The 10,886-nt window shown below is 47.3% G+C and overlaps 2 protein-coding genes across 2 annotated transcripts; one reads left to right on the plus strand and one right to left on the minus strand.

Annotated features, from left to right (window-relative positions):
- The first annotated feature begins 1,253 nt into the window (after window positions 1-1,253).
- LOC134410524 (2'-5'-oligoadenylate synthase 2-like) lies at window positions 1,254-4,726 on the plus strand. The gene is made up of 3 exons (XM_063143829.1): window positions 1,254-1,823; window positions 3,544-3,691; window positions 4,497-4,726. Exons 1-3 carry the CDS (start codon window positions 1,690-1,692, stop codon window positions 4,542-4,544), a joined length of 330 nt encoding a protein of 109 aa, XP_062999899.1. The 5' UTR covers window positions 1,254-1,689; the 3' UTR covers window positions 4,545-4,726.
- A 957-nt stretch (window positions 4,727-5,683) lies between these two features.
- Window positions 5,684-10,594, minus strand: LOC134410677 (2'-5'-oligoadenylate synthase 1-like). The gene is made up of 2 exons (XM_063144081.1): window positions 10,337-10,594; window positions 5,684-6,356 (listed from the first exon to the last, which is right to left on the minus strand). Exons 1-2 carry the CDS (start codon window positions 10,349-10,351, stop codon window positions 6,111-6,113), a joined length of 261 nt encoding a protein of 86 aa, XP_063000151.1. The 5' UTR covers window positions 10,352-10,594; the 3' UTR covers window positions 5,684-6,110.
- Between the last annotated feature and the right edge of the window lie 292 nt (window positions 10,595-10,886).

Consider the following 10,886-nt stretch of genomic DNA (forward strand, 5'->3'; position numbering starts at 1 on the left):
ACCCTAAGTTAGATCCCCATAGAACAGGGGTGCTGAAACTCAGGGCCAGGGCCCTGATGCAGCTCAATGAGGGTCCCAATCCAGGTCTCCAGTGTTCCCCAGGTGGCCCAGGCACCACCCAGTTGCCCCTCAACTGACAATCACTTTGTAGCTTCTCAGCTTTTACACTGCTTTTCCCCCATTCTAAAAGCTTGGAATGCCTCTTCGAAGGTTTTGTTCTAGGCAGTAAGATGCTTAAGCCAAGATATGCCGGTGTTTGGGGGATTCTGCCCTTTGCCCCTCCGCCTCGCCCACCTCCTCCAAACAGCCCTGGGGCAAGTGCGTTCTGACTGCGCCTCTGCCGTAGAGCGATCCTATGGCCCAAGGCGCCTCCACAGCACTTTCTGCCTCCAACTTCAAAACCCCACCTTGCATTTTCTGTCGACACCCAGTCCCTTCAGCTAAAGGGTGCCGTCACCTGATGAGTATCCCATTAAACACACAAACACACAGATCCCAAACTCTCTGGAGACCCTCTTCTAACCGTTAGGCTGCTCCGGAAACTGGAGCGAGTGCAGAACGCAGCAGTTCAGCTGTTGTCAGGAGCTGCCTCTTTTCGGCATGAAACTCCTTTGCTGGGGGAACTGCACTGGCTACCTATTGACTATCAGGCCAGGTTTAAGGTTTTGGTACTAGTGTACAAAGCTCAAAACAACTTGGGACCAGGATACCCGAGAGAGAGCCTTCTCCCTCACCACCCTGCCTGATCACTGAGGTCATTGGAGGGCCTGCTCCTGGGGGTTTGACATGGACCCATGGCCCAATTGGAATCCACCAGGAGAAGAGCCTTCGGTGTGGTGGCCCCTTCCCTTTGGAACTCCCTGCCCCTGGAGGTCAGGCAGGTGCCGATATTGCACTGCTTCTGGCACCTCCTGAAATTAACTCTTTTCCAGGAAGCATTCTTCAAGTCACCAGCCACCGTTTTCATTGGTATTTTGTTTTAAATTGAACCATTTTAATTTGCTGTTTTAATCTTTTTCTCTTTGTACTGTTTTCTTCCTATGTTCACCGCTCCGGAATCTATTTTAGATATGGAGCACGTTATAAAGATTGTAAATAAATAAATAACCATTAGCCCGTACTGAACATCAACCAACCATCCTGATTAAGAACATATAAAGGACGCCCCAACAACAAGGAGCAAACAAAACCAGGCAAGAGCAATTATTTCCTGCATGTAACAATAATAATAAAAAATGCTCTTTGGATTTCCATTTTGTCGCTTCTATTCTCTGCATGCCAGGAGTCATCCACGATTGCTTCCACACAGACGGTTCCTAGTGCTACCAGTGAAAAGGCCTTGTGCATTTCCACCATCTTTCCCTCCTTGACAGATTTTATTTGCTAAGTAAAAAGATCGATGGTTTTTATTTGCTAAGAAGTGGTGGGAAAACAAGGGAGGAAAAGGAATGTGATTTGGACCCTCTGTAAAGTTCTGTGAACGAGGCAGGACAATTGCATGATCAAACCTTCGTCTGGACGCTCCCTCAAAGTTTCAACGCCCCCATCTCCCCCCCCTTCTCTCCTTGCTAGTACATCCATCCATACGAAACGCAGCTCCAAAGTGGGGAGTCTCTACCCCCAGAGGACGCGCTGGAGCTGCCGGCTGTCTACGCCTGGGAACAAGGAAGCGGAAAGACGGCCTTTGACATGGCGGAAGGGTTCCGCACGGTGCTTTGGCTCCTCCAGCAGCACAGGCAGCTCTGCATATTTTGGACCCTAAACTATGACTTTCAGGATAAGACCCTCAAGGGATACTTGCAAGGGCAGCTCCGGAAATCCAGGTCAGCCTCCTGCGCTTTTCTTATGTGCCCTGGTTTTTCACAGGTTAAAATACGCACCAGTGTCAGAACCCCCTGGATGCTGAAGGTTCTCGTCTGCCTGCTCCATGCTGGTGTTCACAGATTCCACCAATAAGCACCCCTGTACGTAGCTGGAGGAAGAGCGGGACTGTGCTTTTGCTGAAAGACAGACCAGGAGAGAAATGCAGTCGCCCTGGAATCTGCTGTTAGGTTGCCAACAAACAGGGGAGGGGACGCCGCTCCCTTAAAGCAGGCATAGGCAGTCTTTGGCTTACAGTTCCCATCATCCCCCCATTGGTTATGCTGGCTGGGGCTGATGGGAATTGAAGGCCAAAGCATCTAGAGAGCCACGAGTTGCCCTCACCGTGCAGGTGGCCAAAGTCTCCAGCAGATCACATCCCATGGCCTGTTCTTCTCCTGGAAACAGGACTTCTCGTATCCCTCAGTTGTGTCTACGTTTTCTCCTAGACCTGCATTTAAATGACGTTTTGAGGGTCCGTGGGCTGCAAATAAGGAATCACTTACTTACTACCCGTGTCACTCCTGCGTTGCTAGGGGGGCTGGTAGTTGGGAAATGGGGCTGGTCGTCTGAAAACGATTGGATGGAAACACCTTTGGCAGCTTCCCACCGGGCCGACACTCAGAGGCCCTTTCCGTCTTTCCCTCCCTCTTTCCCTCTCAAGGGTCCAGTGATGTCCCACACCAGCATCCTTTCCAAGAGCCCCCAATAACACGGCCTCTTCCCACTGCATGAAAGCAAGCCTCCCCCGCCATGACAAACAGGGTCTTCAAACCTCCCTCCCTCCCTCCCATTGACATACAAAATTCCCTTCCCTCCTTCCTATAAGAACACGCACACCCCATTACCGGAAAGCATAGACAGGCCCAGCCCTCCTCTGTTGCGGGGAAAGGTGTCCCTTCCGCTCTTTCTCCTCAGCTACTACGTATCCCCAACTGACTTGGCTTCTGCCCCTTTCCCAACCTTCTGTGCCTGTCCTTTCATTGGCCCGGTGCCCTAAGACCTCACAGGAGTAAGCATTGTTACACGTGCACACGCACACACACGCTTTGTCACATGGGCCATGTGCGTTGACCTCATGGCTTTGCCTCATCCCTCTTCTTCCTTCCTCCCTTCCTTCCCTCCTGCCTTCCAGAGGGTAAAAGAGTGCACTACGGTCTTCCAATGTAAGATTCCCATCTAGCAGGTGGAATACCTGAGGCTGGTACAGAGCAGAGGTGGCATCCAATGAGCATTTTATTGCACGCTTGTTACTGGACACTCACGGATTTTCGGGGGCGCTGTTCACGTTGTCGTCTGCGTCCTGTGCACGTCCTGCCCCTTCTAGCCGTCTTCGCATGACCCCAAAAAAGATCGCGGTAAATCCAAATTATTTTTGAGATGGAACTTGCCGCTGTCTCCTGCTGTATGCCGGAGAAGCAGCGAGATCAAAACTCCCCACTGAATGGGCACGTTGTTTACTTCCTCTTTCACAAGAGGAAGTCATGAGGGGCAAAAACGTGGGCAGAGGAGGGACGGCAAGGAAATGAGATTTTCCTGGTGTGACGCTGCTGCTCTTGCTTGCTTGTTCTGACCACGCGTGCCCAATGCTTTGAAAGTTAACTGAGGCATTGGACCCGGGTCTCCCAGGCTCAGCGCTTTTTTCACCATCCCTTATTGGCTGTTTCTGCTATTGGATTTCAGACCAGTACTCTTGGACCCAGCTGATCCAACTAGGAACCTTGGAGAGGGGAGCCGCTGGGATCTGCTTGCTAAAGAAGCTGAAGGCTGTTCTCAACAGAGATGCTGCAAGAACGTCAGTGGATCCCCGGTTGCTCACTGGGATGTTCCGGTGAGGGTGAAATGCCTCACGTGGGTTAGGGCACAATCCGATGCACCTCCAGAGAGAGAGAGAGAAAAGGCCTACAACTCCCAGCATTCTTGGGAATAATGGCTGGGGGATGCTGGGAGTTTCTACAGGTATAGACAGGGATTTTGAGTTCACACAAACTCTTCTACCAGGACATCTTGTCCTGCACCAGCATCTCCTTGTCTGTCTGATCACATCTTTGGCTGAACGCTTCTTTGGCAGGGATGAGGGGTTTTCTCCTCACCAGCACCGCCAACCGAGACATCAGCTGAAAGGCTTCTGCCCCATGCATCATCTGGCAAAAAAAGGAATATGGCTTCTGGCCAAGCAGAAAAACACGGCAGTTGCTGCCTGCACGCTTACAGACTAAAAAAGACACGACACAAAGGGAAAGAGTGACAGGGAGGGAAGAGGAAAGAAGTAGCCAGACTGTCAGCAGGGCTGGTGGAGTGGCCCCACTTCCCCGTGGTCTTTCGGGGGTGGCACGCAAACTGGAGCGAACCCAAATATTCTCTTTGCCTGCTCTCCTGTATGTCCCTCGCTCCTCCATCCTTTCCTCATGATGTCAGTTGGCCCCGTGCAGGGGTCGGTCCAACTGGAACAGGTCCTGATGTTCCCTTTGCCCCTCCATTCCCCCAGACAGGGTCCTGATCCAGATTAGGCCTTCTTGGCCTGCTGCCCACTTTTATAGAAAGCCATCCTTGCAAGCGCTCGTTGTGTGAATGGTGTCTGGTCCAGTCTGGCCGCTCAGTCACAGATCTCCTGTCTTTGTGTGTCCTTCTTTCAGCTGCAGGTCCCTTGGGCGGACAAATGGTTCTACTGCACCATACTGTGACGGGACCCCTTGCAGCCTCCTTGCATGGGATGAAGTTTGGAGGTGGACATCTTTCATGTTCTCCCAGGCCGTTTTTGTAAAAAGAAAAGAAAAAATGCCTTGCTGTGGTTTCGGAAAACTAGTGGCCCCTCGGAGGCTGTGTGGACCCAAGGCCACAAATGTACGTTCTCTTCCTGCGCTTCCTCCAGCGTAAATGCTTTTGCACATATTTATATGGCACTTGGTTGTCTGGTGTCACTTTGCACTGCACATTGTTTAGCATGTGTTTTTTTTGTTTTTGTTTTTAATAAAGTAAACAGATACCTTAATTGTATGATTAAGTATTGTCTTATTTTTAAGTAGGAAATGGACCTGGTTTGGCACAGGTTAGAATAGCCCTGAGTTTGATACAGTGAAGCCTTCAAGCAAAGTAACGCAGGTGTGGGAGTCGGTCATGTTGTGCCCCCCCCTCCCTGTCTGAGTGCAGCCAAGTCCACTGACGCCCCTGGGCCCAGCCCCTGCCATGGGGCATCCCTACAGCACCCTGTGGGGGGGGGGTTTGCCCACTCCGTATCTTCGAGGGGGGCTGCCCCACAGTGGGGAGAAGGGCGAGGCACCCTGCCCTGCCTTCAAACTGTACCCAAGGCGAGGTGCTGGTTAGGGAACGCTGCAACGGTGGCATTGCAGGCTTCAAACACATGGACATCGTTGAGATCAGCATTTCTTGCTCTGCTGTCTATCCTTCCTCTACATGTACTTAGAGAAGTGGGTAGTCCAGGCAGGACCTTTTCAGTAGGGGCACCAAGCATTTTGAGCTAAACATTGTGCCTTATTTATTATTATTATTATTTATTTATTTATTTAAGGATTTTTATGCCGCCATTCAGCCAAAAAAGGCTCTCATGGCGGCTTACAAAAGTATTTCTTGACAGTCCCTGCCCACAGGCTTACAATCTAAAAGACATGACACAAAAGGAAAGGGGATTGGGAGGGAGGAGGAGGAGGGGGGAAAGGAAAGGAAATTCAGGCACTACAATCTTAGTTGGAAAGTTCAGCAGTTACAGGTGACAGCAGGAGGGAGGGGTGCTCTCAGCCGGAGCTGGACCCAGGCCCGATGGAGAGGTGCCTGGCTGCTGCTTCCTCCCTCACTGGTGGCCTCTCCAGAGACAGTTGACAGCAGGAGGGAGGGGGCTCTCAGCTGGAGCTGGACCCAGGCACGGTGGAGAGGTGCCTGGCTGCTGCTTCCTCCCTCCTTCACATGCCTTAGCGTGTCATGTGAACCATCCCTAACCATGGTGGCTACATAACCACGGTTTAAACATGTTCACTAACCATTTGCTGAAAAAGGGTTAGCGGGCAATCCATGGGTTAGCGTGTTTTCTGAACAGGCTCAGGATCATGTCTTTTATCATTTTATTTCTTATCTTTTTATCATTTCATCTCTGTTTCATTTCCTCTCTCCTTGTTCACCGCTCTGGAATCTGCTTGGATGTGGTACTGTATACAAATATCATAATTAATAAATACATTTGAAGAGTTGTAGCCACACACATCCCTCCGTCTCCTCTTCTTTAGGCGAACCACCTCCTACTCCTTCAAGATGTCTTTCATACCATTGACTGTCTTTCTTGCCCTCCCCTGGACCAGATTAGGATGGATGTCCACTTCGGCTGGCTCCTGGACGCTGCACTGCCCAAGCCCCTCCTCAATCTTCTGGATGACGTCCTCCTCGCCTCTTTCCTGGGCTGCAGAGCCTTGGAGGGTGCTCAGAAACACCACGAGGGAAGCATCTGAGCCCCCTTTCAGAGCCATTCCGTTCCCCAAGGAGCCTCCCTGGGAAAGAGAATGCCACGAGGTCACTTTCTTGAAGCATTCCTGCTTTCCTGTATACAGAGACTCCATGGATCCATGATCCATATGCTGTTTTTTTGGAAGCGGGCCACATGCCAACTGCTGCCATTCAATCCCGTGGGGAAAGTAACGGGCAGCAGTTAGAGGGACAGTTGTGAGGAGGAGGGCCAAACTCTCCCCTCCTCTGCCTGGGCCACTGAAAGAGATCCCGTAGGGCTGTGAGGCCGACCCACTGCATGTGCCGCCCAGGTCCTTGCCCCTGCTGCAGAGGAGATGGGACAGAAATGGTTCAATGGGTGCAGAAGGAATGGGTGCTGAAACATCTCTGGCCGTTTCTACACCTGCCTTTTCCCCAGGGATCATCCCTGCGCTTGCAAACGACACAGAGGGGATCCCGGGAGCAGGCAGGGACGATCTCTCCATTTGCCTGGGATAATCCTTAGGTGTAGAAAGGGCCCAAAATGGCCATTTAAGGTCTTTAAAGCTCAGCTGAAAACTCTTCCTTTTCCCAAAGCTTTTAGAACTTGACTTTGATCTTACTGTTTTATAATGTTGCTTTTAGTGTCCCCTGTGCATGATTGATGCATTCCTTTCCCTTTCTTGTTGTTTTCTTGTGATTTTATCAGAATGTAAGCCTAGGTGGCAGGGAGTTTCTGTTTTATTGTTTTACTATGTGCAATGATGCCGCTATATAAATAAACAACAACAACGAGAAGGAGATGGCACAGCTGCAAGAGCAGTAGCCAGCCGAGGTTACCCCCAACAATTTCACAGCCTTCACCCCAGGAGAGGATCCACACGTGTGATTTGGAACAGGCTGCACAGAAACCGGGTCTTCAGGAAGGGTTCCCTAGGCTCCGCCGCAGTGGTCTGAAACGATCCGAAGTGGTTTGGATCGATCCGAAATGCTTCGGACGTATTCAGAGCTTCAGACGCCATTTTGGCTCAAACTGTGTTTTGTTTTGCCATAGGATTACATTAGCCTAAAGAAATGCCTATAGCTTTTTTATTTTTAATGACAGAAAAATGAAATTTGGTGAGCTTACAGATACCCTGGACATGTTTAGGCATGTCCAATTTTAGACAGATCTGTCCATTGGTTTTCTTGCAATGAATTTTTAAAAATGTGAGTTCCAGTCGTTTCAAAGTGCTATAACGTCTTCATTTTTCAAGATACACACATGTAACTTTGCAACATGATAGAACCTAAGTAGGGCGTGACGCATGGCAATTTTGAAGCAAATATGTTCGTCTTCTGATTTTTAGGATTATTTTTAAGATTTTACCCTCAAACCATCCCCCATTTACAAAAATGCATTTATCTCTGTCACTTTTAAAGGGAAAGACATGTAACTTGGCAATGTGATAGCTTCTAAATATATCCTTAGGCATGGCAATTGTGACGCGCATGGCTTCATCTACTGATTTTTAGGATTTTTTTTAATGTTTGAGGTTTTAAAATTATTTTAAAATACTCTGTCATTTTTCAAGATACACATCTGCAACTTTACAACATGATAGAACCTAAGTAGGGCTTGATGCATGGTAATTTTGAAGCACATAGATTCATCCACTGATTTTTAGTGATTTTTTAAATAGGGGGATGGTTTGAGGGTAAAATCTTAAAAATAATCCTAAAAATCAGTGGATGGACCTATGTGCTTCAAAATTGCCAAGCATCAAGTCCTTCTGAAGACCTACCATGGTGCTAATTTTCAGGTCTGTATCTGGAATTTCATTTCTTTTTTAGAAAACTATCTCTCAAGGTAGTAGTCCTCAATGAGGCTTGAGATGTAGAAATTCACTAAAAATCAGGGGATGAACCATTATGCTTCAAACTTGGCATGCCTAAGACTCTATTTAGAGGCTGTCATGGTGCCTAGTTCCATGTCTATACCTTTAAAAGTGACAGAGATGAGTGCATTTTTGTAAAGGGGGAATTGTAAAACCTTTAAAAAATCACTAAAAATCAGCACATGAACCTATGTACTTCAAAATTACCATGCATCAAGCCTTACTTAGGTTCTATCACGTTGCAACATTTCACATGTGTATCTTGAAAAATGACAGAGTATTTAAAAAATAATAATTTTAAAACCTCAAACTATAAAAAAAAATCCTAAAAATCAGCGGATGAAGCCATGTGTTTCACAATTGCCAGGCCTAAGTACATATTTAGAAGCTATCACTTTGCCAAGTTATGTACCTTTAAAAATGACGGAGATAAATGCATTTTTGTAAATGGGGGGATGGTTTGAGGGTAAAATGTTAAAAATAATCCTAAAAATCAGCAGACGGATCTATGTGCTTCAAAATTGCCATGCATCAAGCCCTGCTTAGGTTCTATCACATTGCAAAGTTACATGTGTATATCTTGAAAAACGAAGAAATCATAGCACTTTGAAATTACTGGAACTCACATTTTTTAAAATTTTGAAGCACATAGCTCCATCTACTGATTTTTAGGATTATTTTTAGGATTTTACCCTCAAACCATCCCCCTATTTACAAAAATGCATTTATCTCCATCATTTTAAAAGATAAATACACATAACTTGGCAAAGTGAGAGCTTCTAAATATGTACTTAGGCCTGGTAATTGTGAAACACAAGGCTTCATCCACTGATTTTTAGGATTTTTAAAAAAAGTTTGAGGTTTTAAAATTATTATTTTTTAAAATACTCTGTCATTTTTCAAGATACACATGTGAAATGTTGCAACGTGATAGAACCTAAGTAAGGCTTGATGCATGGTAATTTTGAAGTACATAGGTTCATCTGCTGATTTTTAGTGATTTTTAAAAAGGTTTTAGGATTATTTTTAGGATTTTACCCTCAAGCCATCCCCCTATTTAAAAAATCACTAAAAATCAGCGGATTAACCTATGTGCTTCAAAATTACCATGCATCAAGCCCTACTTAGGTTCTATCATGTTGCAAGGTTCCATGTGTATATCTTGGAAAATGAGGAAATTATAGTGCTTTGAAATTACTGGAACTCACATTTTGAAAAATTCATTGCAAGAAAACCGATGGATAGATATGTCTAAAATTGGACATGAGTAAGCATTTCCAAGGTATCTGTAAGCTCACCAAATTTAATTTTTCTATCGTTAAAAATAAAGTAGTTACAGGCGTTTCTTTCGGACAATGCATGTCAATGGAAAAAATGGCGTCCGAATAGTGTTTCGGAGGTCCAGATTTTTCTTCAGATTTGGAACGGAACAGAAACAGGGAGGTCCCGAAATGAAACGGGCCCATTTCAGAAGGTCCGAAATGAGGTCCGAAAGGGGGGGGGTCTGTGCACAGCCCTAGATAAGTGTTAGACTGGAGCGCGTGATTCATATTGGTATCCTTAAACCTGGGCAGGATCTACACTACTGCTTTAAAATGGTTTATAACGGTTTGGACAACTGCTGGGGCCCAGGACACACTCCATATACTGTTTCCAAACCGTTTTCAAAGTGTTATATCCTGCTTGGTGTAGCTCTGGCCCTGGTTAGTGCGGGTCCTGGCTGGACCAGACCCCCAAGTGCTTATCAGGATATAGCCCTGGAAGTCTCCCTGCAATCTCCCCCAAAACTTGAATAGCCCAGGAACTCAACAGGGCTGCTGCATGAATCTTGCCTGATTCACAGGAGAGGTGTTTTTCTGGGCCCCAGACAAAACCAGCATTCCCTTCTCCGGCCTCCCACCTTGCAGGCCTGGCTTCAGAGCTGCTCTGCGTTCTTAGCAGAAGAAGAACAGAATTAAGAAGCCATGAAATGGGACGGCTTTTGTGGCTACATTCAAATCTCTTTTGTTCCCTCTCCATCCATGCTGGCTTCTAGGAAACCCACCTTCCTTCATTTGGCGGGAAAAGGGTGGAATATAAATGCAATAAATACATAAATGTGCCTGTGGAGATGGATCCTCCCCTGCCCACCCTTTGAATCTCTGCAACCCATGCTCCCCAGCACTCACTTTAACAATCTTCATCACCCGGGGCTGGGGCTGGGGCACATTTTTGAAGCATTTATCCCTCAAGAATGCACAGATGGTGTCCACGACGCTGCGCGCCTGGTCCAGAAATGGCTTAGTGGGCTGAAGAGAGTCGGAGATAAACTCATCCAGCTTAGTTGCTTCAGTGTCGTAGAGCGCAGGGATGGAGGCCTAAGAGAGGGACCCCACATCAGAGCCTGATTTCATCTCAGAGAAGAAAAGAGCTCTTTGCCTGGCCTTCATAAGAAAATTGGTAGCCCACACAGCAGAATAGTTTTGTTTCCTGACTGAGACAATCCCCAGAACCCCCTCTCAAACATCTATCTGTCTCGGCCGGCAATTGTATCGATTTCCAGCGAGGAGCCCTGTTAAGTCCATTGCAGCAAAATCAGCCAAGAGTCTTGTGACCCTTGAAAAGCGGACACATTCGTTGGGGCATCCGGTTTCATGGACTGTGGTCCACTTGGCCGCATGCAGGGAGTACAGTTGATCCCCGAACTCGGCATCAAGCTCCGGCTTCCCCTGCCAGCTT

This window comes from Elgaria multicarinata, chromosome 18, assembly GCF_023053635.1.
Source record: "Elgaria multicarinata webbii isolate HBS135686 ecotype San Diego chromosome 18, rElgMul1.1.pri, whole genome shotgun sequence".
NCBI classification, from domain to species: Eukaryota; Metazoa; Chordata; class Lepidosauria; order Squamata; family Anguidae; genus Elgaria; species Elgaria multicarinata.